At 37.7% G+C, this 21169-nt stretch overlaps 2 protein-coding genes and 2 long non-coding RNA genes across 6 annotated transcripts in view; 1 reads left to right on the top strand and 3 right to left on the bottom strand.

Annotated features, from left to right (window-relative positions):
• The window catches only part of LOC124631610, a 95149-nt gene extending 81105 nt beyond the window's left edge, over positions 1-14044 (bottom strand). For 2 of the 3 annotated variants that reach the window (XM_047166096.1, XM_047166095.1), the window contains exon 1: positions 13851-14044. In XM_047166096.1, coding sequence (XP_047022052.1) covers positions 13851-13921 — 71 coding nt within the window. In that variant the 5' untranslated portion in view covers positions 13922-14044. The remainder of the gene's footprint in view (positions 1-13850) is intronic. The other variant, XM_047166098.1, reaches the window with a different exon arrangement.
• Positions 3082-3860, top strand: LOC124631613. Its single transcript, XR_006984528.1, has 2 exons — positions 3082-3371; positions 3483-3860. It is a non-coding gene; the product is annotated as an uncharacterized LOC124631613 (long non-coding RNA).
• On the bottom strand, positions 9489-10354 carry LOC124631612. The gene is made up of 3 exons (XR_006984527.1): positions 10196-10354; positions 9920-10107; positions 9489-9640 (listed from the first exon to the last, which is right to left on the bottom strand). It is a non-coding gene; the product is annotated as an uncharacterized LOC124631612 (long non-coding RNA).
• Positions 14045-16901: 2857 nt separating the features above from the next.
• On the bottom strand, positions 16902-21169 carry LOC124631927. Its single transcript, XM_047166564.1, has 2 exons — positions 20562-21169; positions 16902-17354 (listed from the first exon to the last, which is right to left on the bottom strand). Exons 1-2 carry the CDS (start codon positions 20736-20738, stop codon positions 17178-17180), a joined length of 354 nt encoding a protein of 117 aa, XP_047022520.1. The 5' UTR covers positions 20739-21169; the 3' UTR covers positions 16902-17177.

The raw sequence follows: 21169 nt of genomic DNA on the forward strand, positions 1-21169 counted from the left end.
TTAATGCGATTGTTATTAATTTGTTGACTTACAATTGTTAAAATAAGATAAAAATATAAGTGATTAAATTGTTTTTGGGAAGACAAAACTTTTGATCACAACATTTTTTTATGCTGGCAAGGTGTTAGAAAGAGACAAACAGCCTCCGTTCGAACTATCCCTCTCGGCTCGTATTTGCCTCTGTGTATTATGCAACCAATGTAGTACCTTATTGCGTTAGAATAGAGTTCATTTTCGTAAATATATATTTTGAGCGTGCGCAATCTTGTTTAGTTATATTATATCTATGGTTGGAACACGCTCGCTAATGTGGCGGGAAATGGAAAGCTCAGCGAGCTGGTGTAATAGCTGACGTCGTCTAAATTTAGCCATATATAGGGGATGCTGCCAAAAGCATTCGCATTTAGGAATCGATAGGTATTAGGTAGCTACAGCAATCTGGTTTTTATTTTGTTTATTTAGTATTTTTTTATCTTGATAGGTTTTTTAGTAAAAATTATTTATGGATAGCAGTTTTTTTTTAAATTATGACATAAAGCAAAATGTTTATTCAACGTTTTAATCCCTAGATCCATCACGGCCCTTCAGTCATTTCAAATCCACGAAATTATACAAATCCACGAAATTATAGGTAGCTACTCAGAACCTTTTGTGTAACTTATCCTTCAGTCTTCAAATCGTACTTATTATAAGACCTTCACTTAATTGAATTGGCAAGCTAACTCCAGATTATATAAAAGCTTTAATAACAGAGAAGGCAGTCCACAAGCTTCTATTTAAATAAATTAAACATGGCTGATTTGTAACTTAGAATTACGTAAATGATCACGTAACGTAGGTCCCATTTCCGAAGAAACCGCCAAAGTTAATTAATTCCTTGCATAAATACTTATATAACAGTTCATTAACTTAATACAATGGATTTATTGGGTGTTAGAATTAAATTAATTCATTTGACGTAACATTAAACCATTAAACCTGTTTTTCTCATTGTTAAGACTGAGTTAAGCGAATTTAGACTTTAATACTTCAACCCACATAAAGTTATTTTAAGTTCAATATAAGTGAAGGATCTAGAATTTTCTCTAAATGCAAATATATTATTTAATCTGAGTTACTGAGAAATTCTAGGTTTTGAATTCTAAGACTTGTGAATGTTGTTCTCAGTAGCGAGAACTCTGTAAATAGAGACGGTTCTTTGTCTTACCTATACCTTGAACCGCATTCTGTTTACATGATGTCGTGTCTAGGTATTTCATAATGTCACAATATTGAGACGTTTCTTAGAAGTGTGGTATGGAATTAACATTATTTAAGCCCTGTTAGTTATTTTTACCTTTACTAGCAAAAGTCCAAAACAAATATGCGGAAGCAATATTCTATGATTTTTCACAGCAAGATTAGATATTATAGAGATTAATTTAGTTTTTTTTTTAAGATAAGAGACCACAGATAAGTAACCAAATGAGCACTAATATCTTCCTAATTCAAATTCCGCGCGTCACCTATGAGGAATTCAAATAAGGAACCCATTTGTTAGACGAACGCAAAACTAAAAAATACATCCAGCCAGGATTTAAATACACATTCGTGCGTTCAACTTCAGGCGCCGATATTTTCTGAAAAGAGTTCATTAAAAATGCACGCTGAAGCTTGAACGTTTCGAGCGCGGTTCAGATTAAAAATGTACTTAATAACTTTAAAAATGTTCAGCTCAGTAGTTTTTCGTTGATTACTTTGACGGTAGCTTTATGTTGAGTATGATTTCGTTGAGCAATCCGATTTAGTAGGGACTTGGTTTCGTGTTAATGAATTGAGGTGAATGACCTTTAGTTTTATAGGGTTTTACTTATGCAGCATTTTTATAGAACTTGTACTTTATTCTATATGTTCTGATTACATAATGTACCATACTTTGGATGATATACTCAAAGACTGAACCTACCTATAGGTAACGTATGTACCTACATACAAAGGAGTATTAATACCTACGCAATGTGACAAAGTAAGCATAATATAGAGTAGGCACTAGACATAGATGTAATAGCTTGATTATTCAGACACGTGGCGTACTTGTATGTATCACTAATAATTGTGTATATGTCTATAGACATGTGTCGTGTCAAAGAACGAATAAACTCATGACATGACAATAGCTCATTGAGTGCATATAAGTAGTTAAGCTAGGTGTAGGTACTTAATACAGGATAGACAGTTATCGCCTTTTGTCATGTTCAAAACTCTTCAATTAGTATTTATTTATTCGTCCAGGTTTCTTTCACTGGTGTTTATGCTTTTTTACCCCTTTTTAATAAACACGGAGTTAAGTTCATACAAGTTCAAACTGATGAAAATGTATGGTTATTCCTTTCTTATTCCTTGGTGTGACTTTAATCCGTGTTTCCGAAGTACACAGCGCCTTTTTTTGGCAGTCGAGCGAAAAACAATTAGCACTAAATTAATAATTTGGGGAAATAGTGCAGTTACATGTTCTTATGCATGAAAACGCCTTCACACATAAGTGTTCTTAAGTAAGACCTTAGGGGCCTTACTACAAAAACTTTAAACCCTGTTTTACACTTGTCTAATAAAATTTTGGCTGCAAAATGAACCATATGTCAACGTCATAATTTGTCATTTTTTTAGACAAGGCATAAACTGACGTTTAAAAGTTTTTGTGGTAAGACGGTACAAGTGTAAGTTAGTACGTATAAGTAGAAGTTATTTTTTAGTAAATTTTCCTATGATGGAGGTAGAGCGAAGTTTGAAAATAAATAATTTAACACACTAATTATGGTTATTTCTATAAAAAAACTCTCACTTGACCTACTATGAGAGAAATTACAAACATAATAACGTGCTATAAATACCAGGGTCTCCCATACATTGTTTTGTATCAATTAACGATAGACTAATTACCTTGCTTGTAATCCAAATGGCCGCTAATTGTTACTGTCACGTTTGCACTAGCGTGTCAACTATTAAAACAGTATATAAGGTGAACGAAATGCTTTAAATTCAAATATAAAATGTTTTTTTGATATTCTATCAAAGATCTTCATTCTTCTTCCTCCTGCCCTGGGGTGCGATTCACTAAGGCAAAACATCTTTACAACCAAGAAATCATCGTTGTAACATCAGATGAAAACTCGGCGGTATTCATTAGTTAAAATTGCGCGATCGTAGCGCCTCAACGATGTTGACGGCGTGACATAGAACTAACATTTGGTGCCAAATGTATGAAAATCGGTATTCAGCAACACGAAACATCCTCGCCTGCAACGACAACCTCGCCTTCGCCTTCGATTTTATCTGTCAAACCGAAAAGCTTGTAAATTGTGGATGTTTTCTTGGATGAAGGCGATTGAAATGTAAGTAAAACAAGTTATTTAATAAATTGCAATGTGAAAATATGTTTTTATGATGATTTGTTTATCGTACTTTAATCCCTGAAACATTTGCGCCTATTTTTAATGTTTTAGATGGCAGTTCGTCTTTCCTGTATGATTTTTCGTTGGAAGAAACTAAACATCATGATAATTAAATAAATAAGAAGTCAGGCCTCCGTGATACGTATTATGGATTTACTAACACTAACTACTGATAGAAACTATAATAAGATTGACTGAAGAACAGATTCGACAGTTGAAAGATTTCCTGAGATTTCCCCTTTCCTAACAAAGGCGAATCGTCGAGGAGGAATTAGCAACCGCACCAATATATTACACTTAATCAATATAATATAAATCATCATACAGTACAGTGGATAGATGCCTAAAACTTACCGTCCATCCACCTTTTGCAGGTACTGTCAAATTTTTTGTTAGTGGGATTTAAGTACCAAATAATGCTATGTGACATTACAAGAACAATGTCTCACAAGCATCTGCCTCAAGGACTCAACAATATACATTAGATGCCATCAACCATCCAGATATTATTGATAAGTACGAGGTAGGTAAGAAGCAACTGTGACCTGGTGGATAAGCAAGCCGGACTCTAGCAGTGACTTGGACAGTGGATGTCATGCTAGAAGTTATTTAATAAACAATACTATGTAGACACCTTCTAACAATACATATGTATTTTACCTGTGTATGTTAAATAGTAATATAAACATTTTTAACATTACACAATAGTGTGCAGGTATCAAAGTAATTTTTATAAAAATACTGAACTTTTCTGTAATCATGAATTAATAAAACAATATTTTAATTCATCATGTCTTTTTATTATTTTGTATTTTATAATGAATAGCAGCGTTTTACCTGAAATAAAACGCATATTAAATACTTACCTTATTTGAAGCTTACTAGTTTGTGATAGGCACCTACGTGTTTTCCGCTTTTATCTCTGTCCTTTTCTACCCCATATCTTGCATCTCTCTCGCACACCGACCAGTTTCACTCCCCACCAGGCAGGAGGCGACGAGTGTTCTCGGCGGCCACAGTTCGTCATTGAGTCGAAAACACCAGGCAGAAATTAAAATGTAAGCTTCAAATAAGGTAAGTATTTAATATGCGTTTTATTTCAGGTAAAACGCTGCTATTAAATTCTTGACCGTTATTTGAAGCTTACTAGTTTGAGACGTGTTTGTTATCGCCTGGTGGAAGTGGACGCCAATGTGAGCAAAAGCACAATGAAATTGTGTATGTAAATAGGTACTTAGGTACACGAGTAATCACATGTAAGTATGTGTATTGCGTCCTGGAATACTAATGTAATCAAAGTTAACTGGTACTGGTACTCAGCTACATCCTGTTAGACTGGAAGCCGACCCCAACATAGTTGGGAAAGGGGCTCGAAGGATGAGTAATAAAAATTAAAAGAGAGATGCAAGAACAAAAGCAAAAATTGATTTCATTTTCTAATAGTAATTAACAAAAACATTGCGATACTTCTTAATAACAATAGTAACAAAAATATAGACATTAATCAGCTGGATTAATTAAATAATCGAGATAACTTGCTACTTCTATTTAGTGGGTATCTTTCCCTTCTGTAAAAATGGGCAAATGTATTGCCTGATCGCCAATTACCCTTTGCTAATATATCGTCCAAAGGTATATTGTCAACACAGATTTTGACGCTACCGCCGAGTGGAAGCTTCCTGGGGTTGTAGTTATTCCTGCCTCTTTTAACAATGTCTTAATCCACCCGCATCATCGTTCGGGTGCCTGCCTCTAACGGATATAAATAAATTTAAGGAATTAGCCGATGTCCGTCTATCTTCTAACAAGGCTTTAGTCTTTCTGACCCAATACACTGGACTTAGATTTATATTTTCCTGATTATCCATCAAACAACAACCCGACTGCCTATGACTAGAACTGTCGGTCTTAGAGCCAAAGACTGGCCATAAGATTAAATTATCTTTGTTGTTTTTGAAATGTTCTGGGTCTATTGCAAGCAAGGAAAGATCATGGACTCGCCTTTCCGAAACAAGCTAGCAAAAGAAAGAGCAGCAGTGTGCCTGGAAGTTGCAAATGGATTATTCTCGTCTACGTTTACTGCACTTAAGTAGGTTACCAATTGGTCAATATTCCAGATGGACGGCTTCCCGGGGAACAGGTTTGCTCAGCGCTATTGATTTTAAAATGTGTCCGACTAGAACGTGTGAACCTAGCTCTAGAGTGGTTTCTGCATTGCATAGTGTAGCTATAACTGACTTGTGTAATAAAATAGTATTGTATGCTAGTTTATTTACTATGTGTAAGTCCGCTAAAAATTGGGTAAGTCTATACTTACCCAATTTTTACCTATTTGGACCTATGTCCAAATAGGGATTCAAGGATTCATAGGATCCAATTTCATACTTTTCGCCCCAATTTAACCATCGACTCCAAGCTGATTGATAAGTGTTGCGTGTGGATTGAAGAAGACTTCAGTCGGAGAGACTCCTTGTCCCTCCCCCCCCCCCATTTCCTTGACCTTGGCAGGGGGTATCCCCGTTGCTGTGTCTATCGGTTTCTGCTCGAGGTTCATCAGTGTGTAGGGTACTGCTAATGATCGGGACTTCAAATCTGCTCGCCAAAATACCTGGTGCCACCGAAGGAACTACTATGAGATTAACTCCCGTTCCTGAATTGAGATGACTGAGGACCTACGGTATAAGGTAAGGTGGCGGTAATACCCATGCTAGCGGGTAAGTCAAAACTTGAGAAAAATGCATCGTGGAACCCCGCTTTCGGGTCCTTCAGATCTAGGGGCACGTAGTACACAACTATGTGTCCCTGGGCTCGCTTCGAGGCAAATAGGTCCACTGCTGATACAAGATGCCACTCCGGTGGAGGTTTGTGTCGGGAGAGATGGTCTGCCTGACTGTTGAATAGGGCTGGTATATGATTCACGACGTGATAGATTTGATACAGCTCAAGATAACTGAATACTCTGTACGTCAAGTTCGGTAGGCTCCTTGATCGGGTGCCACCTTGATTTCTTAGATATGACACCACAGTCCCATTTCTGCATTGAAAAATGGCTGTTGATCTCTTTAGCAACTTGCCGTGATTTTCCAGTTAATACTGCAAGCATCTCTTTCAGATCGCAGTGAAAGCCTTTTTCTCTCTCGTTCCATGAACCCATTACGGGAGTTCCGTTCAGTTGTGCCCCCATCCTACATCGGAGGCGTCCGTGGTTATAAGGTGACAGGGAAGTGGCGAATGAATATCCAAGGTTTGGTGGCAGCTGACCAGCCACCACTTTAGATCTGCTAAGGTATCTGCTGGTAGGTTCAACATTGCTATACTCCATTCACCGAGCCGTGAGCCCACAATGTAACCAAAGAATGACACTTTTTCAAAATGGTGGGTATAACCCGACCGATGACAAAAACGTCACATTTTTATGTAAAATGTTCTTAGTATCTGTGGTCTTCAATTAAGTAGGGTTCTATGTATGACAGTCAAGACTTCTAGGTTCATTTTAAATGTCAACGATTTACTACATATTTCATTAAAATTAAGAAAATAATTTACGGCATTTATTATACATATTTGATTTCAATTACGTTTGAAAAGATTGCATAAGTTCCACAGACATCGTTCTAAAATATCATTTCTAATGTTGTCAGTATATTACTTTCGTAGTTATTTTTATAAAATATGATCATTACTTCAATCGTGACTTATAAGAACCCTTTTTATGGTTTGTTCACCGTTTGGCTCACGGTTCCATGAATAGGGTAGGTATAGATTGCTGTTCAACACTGCATTGAGGAAAGTGAGGAGAGCCCGGTAATGCAGTCTGCCGTATGGAACAACGAAAACTTGCGAAGTTTAAAAGTCCTATCAAGCTATGCAGGTCTTCTAAGTTTGTCGTGCTGTTTGTCACGTAGTGCGTTTTGTCATTATCTTGTTGATAATGCTTGCGATTTATTCACTTGCCATCCAAAACATGGTGCAAATGATCCCAAAGTAGGCAAATATATCTTGGTGAGCCACCAGAAAATCGAGATACACAATTATAAGTAACCCTTGAGTTTTCAAAGTTTGAGCCACCCAAATTGGTCACTGTGGCGAAGGTCTTGGGTGCCGTGCTTAAGCCAAATGGTAGGCACGTAATCTGAAGCAGTCTTCTTCTGTATACTAGTCGAAGAACATATCTGTGACCTTCGGCTACCGGAAGGTAGAAGTAAGCCTGGGCGAGATCCACTTGCACAGCCATTCGTCTTTCTGAAGAAACTCTAGCACCCGAAAAACATTTATTAAACTGAAGGGTTCCGTAATTATGAACTTGTTGAGAACCTTGAGATTGAGTATTGGACGGTTCTTTCCGTCGCCTTTTGGGCACAAGAAACATATTGGAAAGAAAGCTGGCAGAATTTGCAGCTATCAATAGAACTTTTTGTTTTATCATTTGGGATATGACGACATCCATCTCTTTGGACTCTCTGGTCAAATCTGGCATTATCTATCAAAGGTGGCTTTTGGCCAATGGTATGCAATACCCAGTTATTATTTTTAACAAGAAAGGCGGAGCTCCCATTTCTTTCCATTGGTCCTGATATAATGTTAGGCAACCCGCCTGGAAAGTCATAACTTACGTGCCTTGTTGGACGCATCAAAGTCCGCCTGCGGTCCTGGACGCTTTCTGTTTCCTCTGTTGGACATGGTTCCTATTGTAATTTACTCGTGATATCCCAAGGGAGCTTTTAGAGTTTTGCGTCACACGCCATTCAGCGTGAGTGTGATTACCATTTCCCTTCGAGGGAAGGTTATAATGGCGACTCTTCGAAAGTCGATCCAAAAAGCCACCCTGCGAGGGTAGATTGCAATGATGGTACGACCCGCAACATGCATGATTGGTACCCTGCGAGGGTCCGTGATAATGAGCCGACCCCTGCGGGGGATGGCTAGTATACTTACTGGTCCCTGCTTTGTAATGATGCTGCTACTCGCAACATGCAAGATTGGTACCCTGCGCGGGTCCGTGATAATGAACCGACCCCTGCGGGGGGTGGCTAGTATACTTACTGGTCCCTGCTTTGTAATGATGCTGCGACTCGCAAAATGCAAGATTGGTACCCTGCGCGGGTCCGTGATAATGAACCGACCCCTGCGGGGGGTGGCTAGTATACTTACTGGCAGTCCTAGGCAGAGCGTACCAAGTCTTTCAAGGCCGAAAACCATCACACGCCGTGATAATGAGCCGACCCCTACGGGGGGTGGCTAACAGACTTACTGGCAGTCCGAGGGGAGCGTACCAAGTCTTTCAAGGCCGAAAACCATCACACGCCGTGATAATGAGCCGACCCCCATGGGGGGTGGCTAACAGACTTACTGGCAGTCCGAGGGGAGCGTACCAAGTCTTTCAAGGCCGAAAAGCTTTCTTGACACCACCAGCCCTCTTCAAGTGCGGTAGTGACCAGTCCGAACTAAGGAGATGCTGGTTGGACCGCACCTCACACCATTCTTTTTTGTCAAAAAGTTGAACGCCTTGCAGGATTGAACTAGGGCCACAGGTGCCTTAGGAACTTCGGGCTTGCTTTCTTTTCCATAGTCACGTGCACGGGCTGTGGTAGCTTTACTATTTACCGCATCCGTATTTGCTTTATAAGTCACTTATTCTGAAAACAAATTACTGAAAAAAAAAGTACACGGAAGAAACTCGTGACAAAAAAAGGGGTAGATGTACAAAATATTAACACTTGATTTCGCAAAATCGAATATCGAACGGTAAAACCGTTAACAAATTGTATAAAATATTATAAACTCACCTGTGTTCTGCGAGAGCACTGAGTTTATTTTTCAACGAAATACTACAGCGGTTGGTTAGACCAACCTTCTCGGGCGGAAAACAAGACGCCAATGACGAACTGTGGCCGCCGAGAACACTCGTCGCCTCCTGCCTGGTGGGGAGTGAAACTGGTCGGTGTGCGAGAGAGATGCAAGATATGGGGTAGAAAAGGACAGAGATAAAAGCGGAAAACACGTAGGTGCCTATCTCAAACTAGTAAGCTTCAAATAACGGTCAAGAATTTAATATGCATTTATTTTTAAATTCAGATTCCAAAACATTCTCCTTGCATAATAGAATGTATTTTTAACTTGATTACACCGAGTTCTGGCAAATTCATGTTGGCTCGCAGCTGCAATAGAACTGGACTTCCTCTGAACTGCTCCTTTTTGTCCTTCCAGTACTGTAACACAAGCAAAACTTATATGGTGTACCTAATATATAAAATAAATAGAACAACTATTTGCTTGGTGTGGTTTAACTTTCAGTTGTAATTTCAAATGCCTTTATGATTGAATTTGAAGGATAGAGTAAAGTCATTGTATTTGCCTGCTGTCAATACTAATTTAGTACCTAATACATACAAAACATAATGTAGAAGAGTACCTACTATACTTACCATGATTCAATGCAACAGTAAACACACACTATATAGGTTCATAAATGATTATTGTTTACTAACCTTACACCACTGCTCCAATATTTTCATACACCCACTACTTCACTGTTTAGGGCTGTTGTTTACGGATCATGCATGCATGCTCGCATTCGCAGTACGAGCATGGCCCATCATAATCAAACATGGTTTGCTTTCCAAAAAGCTTACTAGCTCTTCCAGCTGACTCAACGAAGGCAGTGCGTTGCGAGATACTAAAAGATAAATATTTTAGTTAATAGACGTAGTTCACAAAGACTGTATTGTATATTAAAATATAAATGTTACGTATTGTGTACTTACTTTCGACAGTTTTGGAACCAAACTAAAACACAGGACAAGTAGAATGCCGTTGGCTATGGGTACAACTTTTTTTAAAGTCCACTTGACCGCTTAAAGCCATTTGGAGCTTTGAAATCTTTCTCGTATTTAAATAAATAAACTTATAATCTAGTTATGAGCAAAATGTTTGAGTTTTGAAATGACACAGACTATATATTATACTACATAACCTTATAACAAATGTCAAAGATTTGAGTCATTATTTTCTATATCGAAAATGATATAATTAATTAATTATTCGTTGCATAACGAATAGAATGTGTCTTAAACATGCATATTATGCATTTACATTGATTTAAAATGTCGAAATAACGCCAAAAAACGTTAGTCGAGATTTTCTCGATTATACTTTAAATGGAATTTTGGCAACACTGTAAACATCTAAGCCGTCATCGTTGTTCGTCAGATCGTCGACGAGTTTTTTTGCTTAGCGAATACGGTTTTTATCAACGTTGTTTTTAAAAGCGATGTCTACGATGCGACATCTGTGAACTCGTCGTTGTTAGCATCGATGATGTGTTTGTTACAGAATCGCATGGCTGTTCCCAATTTTATTTGGGTTCGGCGCAATATGACTTCCTCTTCCATTTTTCCCTGTCACTCGTCATACTGACTCTCTCTCTCCCTTCCTATTCATGTCATCTTTCAGGCAATATCCATCTTTTCCTAGGTCTACCTTTTCCTTTCCATCCATCTATATTCATACATAGCACACCCTTTGTTGCATGTATATTCTATCAAAGATATAATGCTTAATGTACCCCAAAGTATTTGGTGTCTATGTTACCAATTCAAATGTTTCTTAAATATAATTAGGATTGGATACGTAGGAAATAGTCATAATTGATTTGGTACTCAGCTAAAGCGTAGGAACTAAACGTAGGTAGGTCAAATCTGCCGACCAAAAAGGTGTACCTAAGTGTTGATTACACAATTATAATGTTAGTGGAGTCACTATTTATCATGGAATACATCAGATTAACAGTGACTTGACTCATTGTTACTGTCGGCAATTATAAAATTTTCGTGTCTTCATTTTAATGCGATAATGAGAGCTAATTGACGATTGCTTTATTTATCTTATCCAATGAACGATAAAAAGTCAATTAAAAGGTGTGATTATCATTATGTCAAATAATAAGATGGACGTAAACACGTGTTATATGCATAAAAAAAGTTTTTCAAATGAACAGGTGACAACAAGTCTGAATAAAAATGACACAGCCATAGATAACAAAGGTGATTTTAATGTAACTTTTTTAATGATAGGTATTTACCTGATCGTTTTATATACAACCTTCGTGCTCAAAGACAACAGATTCCTAGAGTTAGTTTTATTATGATTGCACTTTGATACCGAATCGTGAACTGCCGTCATCATCATTCTTAGGTGTGTTCATTGCATTACTCATTTATCTTAGCATAATCACCTTTTTAGAAAACTAGTCAGCATGTTTTTACTTGTATCGTAGATGAATAGTAAGTACATAGGTATGGCTGAATATTACCTACTTAACTTTGTGTTGAGAGCTATTTTTGTTATAACTTTAATTTTTACTATAAAAAGTGACATAACTAGGTACAGTTTCTATCATGTAACTTTGCTAATGTTAATGTTAGCCAGTCGAAGCCTCACAAAAGCACATTAGTGTTTTGTTTATACATTTTCTAGTAGTTACCTAGTGAAATTTTGACAAGCAGAAGAATAAGACAAGGTTAAGAAGTGTAGGGAATTAACTATATAAGAGCTTTGAGAGTCACAGTTGCCGATCGTATAACGGCCACACCATTACACTAATTACCAGAAATATGGTCTCATTAATAATTTAAATATACATATTTGCATTTTAAATCTTCCTAGACTTTCACCGAACAAAGCACCTAGTAAGTAGTTCTGTTTATATTTACAGGCTCATAACTTATACAATTACTGAATAATAGCCTCCAACCTGTCACTTCTGATTACATAAAGTTTGGCAAGTGTGCCCATATTTTCGCAAAGTTTCTTCGTGCCATGTTGCCATACTCGGCTCTTGATTAGTTTCCCGTCTCTATGCCAAGTTACCTTAAAACTGTGAAGGTTTTCATTACTTAAAAGGACAACTAAGAGAACCTTCACTTATTGAGAAACTGAGAAAATTCGAATATACGATTTCAACTCTTTTAGGCAAATCGTAATATTTCTGGTTTTCCTCTTCTACTCTCAAGATCATTTTAATCTACCGGGGCTGCGGGATTGTTCGAAAGAGTTACCGTGGTACATAAAAGACCTACGACGGATAAACGACGGTTTTTAGTCAGTAAGAGTCTGACACTCTCTCACTGTTGCTAACCCACAGCGGGAGGGGTCCTTTGATGATTTTTGACGTCGTTAAAAGTAAGGTTTTATTAATATTACCAGATAGCACCCATAGTAGCTACCTTCCCACTTGATTTGAACCTCTTCGAATTATTGCACTATATTAGGTTCATAGTAAATATTTACTTTTGTTGTGAAAGTAAATAGGTAACATATATAAACACTGACTACAAAACATTGATAAGATTACTTTGAAGGTTTCATTATTCAATCAAAACCCCGAATGAATAAACATGTTTAGTTTTCTGTGTAAAACACATCATTTTTTTTTTGTTGGAACAATATTTCCTTATCCATTATGAAGGACTGGGTTAAAGATTATGAGCAATATAAAGACACGTAAATTGTCTAGTTTCCTCATTAGATGCGTCAGATTTCCTTAGATCTACAGATTGATATCACATCTATCTATGCTGGTAAGAAGAGGAGCTAGAATAATAACTGTATAAATAAATAGCCTGATAGGTTCAACAAAGGAGTATTTTAATACAAAGAAGGTTTAATATGAATGTCTTGATGACCCTCAGTGCTTATTCTTTGTCATAATGTATACCAGATATACATGCGGGATCGTCATCAAGCTATTTATAATTTCAATGCTGATTATGGAATTTTATCACATTTGGGTCTAGCCGGTTCCTAGTTTCGAAGTCTTTGTGTTGAAAACGTAACAACGGCTCTCATTTGAAGATGTTTGGTGCTCCATGGGAGATCCTTCGCGTGCCCTGAGCGTGTGGTAAAAACCATACATTGAACTAAGTGTATTCTTTTCATTTTCAAAAGAATGTACCTACTTAATTGAAAAACATATGGGTATAGTATAGCAGACTTACATTTCAGAAAACAGGTTCAAACTTGAATCACTGTAGGCACAAAGGCATATTTTGACAATGCAGCAAGCCAAAATTATATATTTCTTAGAAAAATAACGGAGTAGGAAGGTGGACAATAATGAGAGCCGGCACAAAAATCAATGCCGCAAAAAAGGGTACACTTAATAAACATACATTCCTGAACAAGGACCAGCCTCAGCAAAACCTGTTAAGGAAACATGTTGAAAAGACCCTACCATCATAATTTGAATACTTATCACTTGCTGGACTGTAGGTGCCAGACTTTATCTTTATATTGAATGAAACAAAGGACAGTCTTAGAATTAATTCAAATGTAACAAAAAGTACCGATAGGATTGACTACGGAAAATAATTCACGCCGAAAAGAAAAACTATCAATGAAAAATAAAAGTAAATAGCTCACCCATTATCTCGCGTATCCAAGGAGTTATTGGAAGACCTGGGCACCAGAGGACGGTAGCTGGACCTCGTCATATTGAGCACAGAATCACCAGCTGAGTCCACAAAACATCACTGATCAAATCACGGTAAATTTAATTGAGCAATCGACGCGCCTGTCGTACTAAGATCCATGCAACGGACTGATTAATGTCAGTGTTTACTACGCCACCGGCGAATGATAACTTATCTATACATCGAGGACATATTCTTCATATCGACGACTCAAAAGATAATAATAAACACGCCGAATACGACTGTGTATTTACTGTTGCATTGGTACTCTGCGAACCGATCAATAACATTTTAGCTGGGGTGAAAGCTCTTGGAACCACGCCTCGGGGGGCCGGTTTAGCCAGCTTTTGTGTCGCTCGGTACACTGCCATCTAGCGGTGGGCACTTGAACTTCAGTTTCAAGGGGTGAACGCCTGAACGGGACTGTTTTTATCTAGCAGTGCTCCAGCTGAGTATTGATTGACCGGGCAAGTAATAGGGTTTATAAATAGACCTTTGAGCTAGCTAGAGTCTGCCCATTTTTGATATTTTTTTATCATGCTATAATAGGATGTAAATATGGAAATAAATTCACCAGGTGCTACTCGTTTATTTCTATGTATTTACAAAAACAGAATCTAATCTGATACCTATGCTAATAAAATCTATTTTTAAACATATCTATTTCCAGTTCTGGCCAGAATTTAATGTCCCCAAGTGTATTTTTGCAATAAATATTTACAACCTATTTTGAACTGTAAATCTGATATTTTGCACAATAATTTCACTAAGATTATTTTTGATTGATTTTAATCTTAATCAGTGAATCATCTACTTAAAGTCCATCACTCGAGCCATTAAAGAGCAGTTACTCACATTGATGAGTAATTCAATTCTCGTTTTGTTAGAGACAGCTCTTAGAACTAAAGTTGACATTGAAAAACAAACAGCCGGACATCTGTGACTATGTTTATTTTATCTAGATTTTCTGTCATCTGGCATTGATTGTATATGTATCAAGAGATGCAATGTTTTGAGTGCCTAGCTTCTCTATAATACTATAGTGATATTTATTTCCATTAATTTTATTAAAATATCAACTCAACATACGTAGAAAAACATTTTTTTTTTTACAAGAAAATACTATTTTAAAACTTGCAAATTAATAAACTTTAACTTAATTAGTTTAATTTGCGAGTGAATCTTATTGTAAAAACAAGTAAGAGTGTACACTTAAGTTTGTTTACTGTAACTGTACAACATTTATCCTGATAAATATGAAGTCACTCTGTTCAAAAACATGCGAAACTTTTTTTGCAAATTATCAACTAAAATAATGTATTTTTTTCTTTGCCCACGCGATTTTAAATATATTACAATAATCACTGAAGTGTGAAAATACTCGCGTCGTAACTAATTTCATTACCATCATGGCATAGGAAGTGCATATTACAAGCACCCAGTGGGCTGTAAACCGCGGAACAAATCGGACCGTGAACTCCGCGCTATGCAAATCTAGGGCTGCCATCCGTCCGGGTTTCCCCGGATTTGTCCTCGTTTGGAGGCCGTCCGGGGGCCGTCCGGGCGGGGTTTCAAGAAGTGTCCGGGGAAAACCCGGACACTTTTCATGTAAGGAAGCACCTCATTGAATTTAAGTATATGTTAAAAGTAAATGGATTACAAATTAGGTATTATTTTGTTTAAAAAAAAACGTACTCGTTCGGGGAAAAAATGCGATTTACGCCAAAAGTCCGGGTTTTTTTAATGTTTGTCCGGGTTTGACGAAATTCGAGATGGCAGCCCTATGCAAATCCGTGGTCTGCATCACTGAGCTCGAAATCTATTTGGAGATTATTTTGTTTATCCATACTAATATAATAGATATTGTAGAAACTTTTGTTCTAAAAACTCCGAAAGTACTACCTACAGAAGCGATTTAAAAAATTATTTATCTGTTCGGAAGCTTGAGTATTACTGAGGGCTATATCCCCATATGGGCTGTTCCCACGGGACGCGGGTGAAACCACGGGAAAACGGCTAGTACTTAATACATATAACATGCGTTATATACCTCTAAACAGATTTATAATAAGGAGAAAAAATTTAAACAAATTATCAAAGTCGGTGCCAGAGCTGAAAAACTTCCACAGCTGGGCAAAGGCCTTCCCCAAACAAAACTCATCGTGCTGGGCATGCATGCGCAGATATCAAATAGTGTGTTGACATTATTTGTGACCCCAATCTCTTTCTTATCAGATTTACTTTTTTCAAAAACTCTTTGGTTATCATGAACTCAAAGGTGTTTAATTAGATGCTGGTTACTTTGCGCCTCGTTGGTCTAGTTGTCGCAAGTGTGGCTGCTGAGCACGAGGTCTCGGGTTCGATTCCCGAGTCGGGCCGAAATCGCTTTGTGGGTTTTAGAAGACTTTCACAAAGCAGCTCGAAGCCTGGAAGTTGGTGATTGATTCACCCGTACATCGGAGAGCACGTAAATGTCGGTCCTGCGCCTGATCTCTTTCCGGTCGTGTCGGATTCCCGTCCCATCGGGCTATGAGAGTGAAGGAATAAGGAGTGCACCTGTGTCTGCGCAAATGCTTGTGCACTATAATATGTCCTGCGCAGTTGGCTAATCTCCTTACATGAGAACAGCCGCCGTAGCCGATAATCGGCTAGGAGGACATCACTTTGCGCACAATAAACTGAGAACAATACCTAAGTAAACAACATTTGTAATTTTTCTGTATTAGTCATGGGCGACGGCAGACAACAATAAACGTTTATGGACTCATAACCTACCTGCCTAATTATGATGATTACATTTATTCTGCGAGACTCATGTCTTAGTATGTGCCTAACTGATTATTTGGCCTAAGTAGGTACTCTTAGATACCTACCTTATGATTTTATTTATCCATTTTAGCAGCCTGCATTTCGCAGTTCTTATTGATAGATCGATCTTAATTGGGAAAATGATAAGCATATCAATAAATTACAATGTTTTAAATTAAAACAGATTCCAGATTCGAAGGCATAAAACACCTCGTATTTTGTAGGTATGAAACTACAGTTAATATTGACTAAGTTTATTAAATCCATATTCAAACTGAAACATTCATTCAATAGATACACAATACCTTTATCAATCGTAAACAATAGTAATCAATATAAACCCATCATATACAAACCATTTTCACCTGAACTTATGTATTGCGCAAGTTTCATAGAGAGGCGTATCAACTTATACTGGTACATTACGACTTATTACGAGTAGCCTTGAAAACAAAAGGCCTTCATACAATTATATAGTTTTCTTGTCTGAACCTTCAACAGCTGGTGGTTTCTCACTTTTTTCAGATTCTTCGTCATTTGCATTATCTTTTTTGAGTTTTTCATCCATTTCTTTATTCCATTCTTCTAGTTCCTTCTCAGCGTTCTTTATGTCTTCTTCTGTCACGTTTAGGTCTGGATACCGCCTCTGAAATGGTACATTAAGTTATTCTGTAGTAAAATAACGCTACAAGCTCCACAGCCACTTAAAAAAAAGAAGTGTTTAGAATATTTAATGCAAGTTGAACTAGGAAGTTACCTATAGGTATGAGAAAATTATTATAAAAACCTATAGAAATTGTTTTGATAAGTAGTAAAATATTGGGTCTGTATGACCCAATGTATTAAATGACTATCAATAACTTTAAAAACTTTGTCCCATTTCATAGCGGTATTTTATGAAATTGTGTCAAAGTTTTAATTACACCTTCGACCTCACAAACTAGTCTGTATTTATCGAAAATTAACTCCTTGGCAACCAAAACACATAGATACGCGTAAACATGAGACATTATAATTTGTATATTTTACAACGAATAAAGCAAAACCATCAATCTCAGTTATTCAATATTATTAAATTGTTTACTTCGTGTTTTGAGAAACACAAGCAATATAATAAAACAAACTATGATAAATAGAGGTAGATACAGAAAATCAATGTTTGTTCAAACCACCGTTGAATCAAGCAATAGGGTTTTATTGTTTACCTATGTAATTTTTGTAATGTATTGTATGCGTAGGATAAATATTAGCATGGGGATTTCATCTTGCTTTTCTCCTATTTCTTCTTCCTACCCAAGTTCGCAAGTTATTTGTGCTCAGCGCGAAATGTTTTCCAATTTTGCTCTGTTTCAGCCATCATACAATACTATTGCCTTCCTATTCATGTCATCTTTAAGCCAATTGATCCACCTTTTCCTAGTTCCACCTCTCCATCCATCCACATTAATGCTTAACTCTTATTTTATCTTATTTCTCCCCAATTAATCAATTAGGGAAAGAAGGCATAGTATGGATAAAAGCAGCCCCGGATCTAGGGGGGGGCAAGCCGGGGCCCATGCCCCGGGCGGCAAATTCAGGGGGCGGCAAAATCAAGCGGCTGCCTGATTTTAAATCCTACATCACAGATTACCATAATAGTTACCTACAGGGCCGTCTTAACCTATGGTGCAGGGTGTGCGAATAACCCGGGCGCCTCGGTCTCAGGGGGCGCCACGGGACGCCCCACCACCAGAAAATTTTGATGAAATTACACCCGTTTGATAAGGAAGTTCCATTGTATCATGATACTGACAAGCAAAGTTTCAAAAAAAGTCGCCTTCGCTATGTTTAATTGATCATTTTGATTATTTTTCATAACATCCTCCAACTAAGTGAAAAAATTCTCGCTCGCTACGCTCGCGGTTAAATTACCGTTTCTGTACTGTTTTTCTGATGGTTTATTATTTTTACGCACCCAATCAACGAACACAAATAGCACTCGCTCTAATCACGGTTTCTTTTTATTTGTACATGATTCCCAGTTTGATTTGTGAGTCTTCAAACAAATAACTTAAAAAAGTTCGCGCTCGCTCCGCTCGCGGCTACTTGTGGCTTGACAATGTAGGTACTTTTGTGTCGTAGACTCAAAAAATTTCGCGATCGCTCCGCTCGCGCAATGTTACACAGGCTTTGCCTTGTTGGCTTCATTAGTCTAATCCGCGCTATCTTACCTTTTATAAGTCAAATGTAGCGAAAAAAAATATTTATGGAGTCTTCAAAAACAAAAAAGTTTGCGCTTCCGACTGCTTGCTACTTTACAGCGCTTTTTACCTACTTATTAACTTTTTGTGTACATTAATCTGTCTCCAGTAGCGGCTTTAGGGTAGGGCGCGGTTGGGCGACGGCCCAGGGCGCCGGACATAAGGGGCGCCGCAGGCGCCCCCAACCAATCCTTGATCAGAATTTTACTCCTATTTTTGTTTTAAATTTCATCAAAGATCGCAGCTTACAAGAACTGTATCCAAATGTATGGATAGCATCAGGACCGCCTTAACCTATGGTGCAGGGTGTTCGAATAACCCTGGCGCCGCGAGCTCAGGGGCGCCGCGGTACGCTCCTGGACCAAGAAATTTCAATTAAATTAATGTATTGTCATACAATGCCGCGCGCGTTAGATACACTACTTTTATGTCCCAAAACTCAAAAATTTTCGCGCTCGCTTCGCTCGCGGTTTCTTACTTTATACTTACATTTTTTTTCACATATAGCTACTTTTAATTTAATGTTCCAATGCTCAAAAAAATTCGCGCTCCCTTCGCTCGCGGCTTCTTCACTTCACAGTCGCCTTTTATTATATATGTTAAGGACTTTTAGTGATCCAAATCTCAAAAAAGCTGTTTCGGGCTTGCTTCACTTTATAGTTGTTTTTATTTTTGAAAATTTTTTTGTCTACAAACGACGCTACCTTTTTGCTAGGCAAAAAGGTAGTTAAGTAGTAAAAAGGTAGTAAGTTTAAGTCCTTTTATTAATAAGAAAGTAACTTCTAGTTTCTATTTATGGTACTACTTTAAGTCCCAAAATTTTAATTCATAGGCGCCAACACCAACAAAGAGCTATCTACGTTTGGGCTACATTTTAAGTCATTTTTGTTTTGAGTTCTAAAATATAACAAAAAATTTCGCGCTCGCTTCGCTCGCGCAATCACAACCTGTGTTCCCGTGTTTTTGCATTCACCAACCAGCAATAACTTATGTACGATTGGGCTACATTTTAGGTAATTTTTGCTTTGACTTGTTAACTATAAAAAAAAATTCGCGCTCGCTTCGCTCGCGCAATCGGTAACTACATATTATGTCTCTGTTTTTTTGAATTGTAGTTGGGGGCGCCGTAGAAATCTCGCCCAGGGCGCTAGTAGAGTTAAAGCCGGCACTGTCTGTCTCGACTTCATAACTTAAACCTGGCGAACAGTTTGAGCCTACAATGATTTGGACACATTTTTTTAAGTCCTTTACCTACCAAAAAAGTGACTTTCGTTGGTGAAAATAAACATAAGTACGTAGGTAGGCGGGGCGGCATTTTTCAGTTTTTGCCCCGCCTAAAAAAAATTGAAGATCCGGGGCTGGATAAAAGAGCCATTTATGCTGTATGTCCTTACTTATGTATTTTTTTCTGATATGTTACCTACCTAGTTTTTAAACTACCCCTTGGCAAAATTTGATATTTGCATACACGAACGAGATAGCGGGAAAATAATAGGGAAAGACTTTCTGTTGAAACCACAGTTTATACCTACAGGCTGATAGGGTGATTCACCGCCAATTTGTGGCAGCATTTAGTATTCAATAATAAACGTAAAATGTAAATGGTTACCAACCTGAAACTCCTCCAACGTAGCCTGTATATTCTCCTGCTGCGTCCTCAACCTCCTTGGTAGCGAGAACACGGCATTGAACAGCCTCAGCATCATCCACCCCAAGACTGTCAGCACCCCATACATCGCCATGCTCTTGAACATCGCCCAGTAGTCCACGCTCACCTGCTGATGCTTCATTTTCGATCTTGTTTTTAAGACAAGGATCTGATTGGTCTAATTTGAAGCTCGAATTTGGAATTTGCGATTGTCCTTTGTTTTCCAAAATCTTTCTATTGGCTGTTCTTGTACTATTTTGCAAGGTAACGACAGTCGTTTGTTTTTGCAAAATTGTTCTATAGCCAACTGTTTTGGATTCAGCAGTTGTCAAGGAACCGATGGTATCAAGTGATGGTAAATGATGTATATGGACGCCTGAATGGTCACGTGTGTAATGGTCCGTAAGAAACGGCTGTGTTTATGACAGTGACCCATTTCACTATCGATTCTATGTGGATGTCGCTTCACGAATAATTGATGCAGACAGAAGTGGTCAACTTTGATGGGAAAGTAGTAAATCATTTTTCTTTATCTGAAAATTATATGGAAATTGGTGCGTTTACAAAGTAGGT

The sequence above is a fragment of the Helicoverpa zea genome, chromosome 7 (genome assembly GCF_022581195.2).
Source record: "Helicoverpa zea isolate HzStark_Cry1AcR chromosome 7, ilHelZeax1.1, whole genome shotgun sequence".
NCBI lineage: Eukaryota > Metazoa > Arthropoda > Insecta > Lepidoptera > Noctuidae > Helicoverpa > Helicoverpa zea.

Excerpts from the sequence above, each read along its gene's own strand:
- LOC124631927 (XM_047166564.1), bottom strand. The coding sequence starts at position 20,738 with ATGAAGCATCAGCAGGTGAGCGTGGACTACTGGGCGATGTTCAAGAGC. Across the intron at positions 17,355-20,561 it reads CTACGTTGGAGGAGTTTCAG|AGGCGGTATCCAGACCTAAA; the intron begins GTTGGTAACCAT and ends GTACCATTTCAG.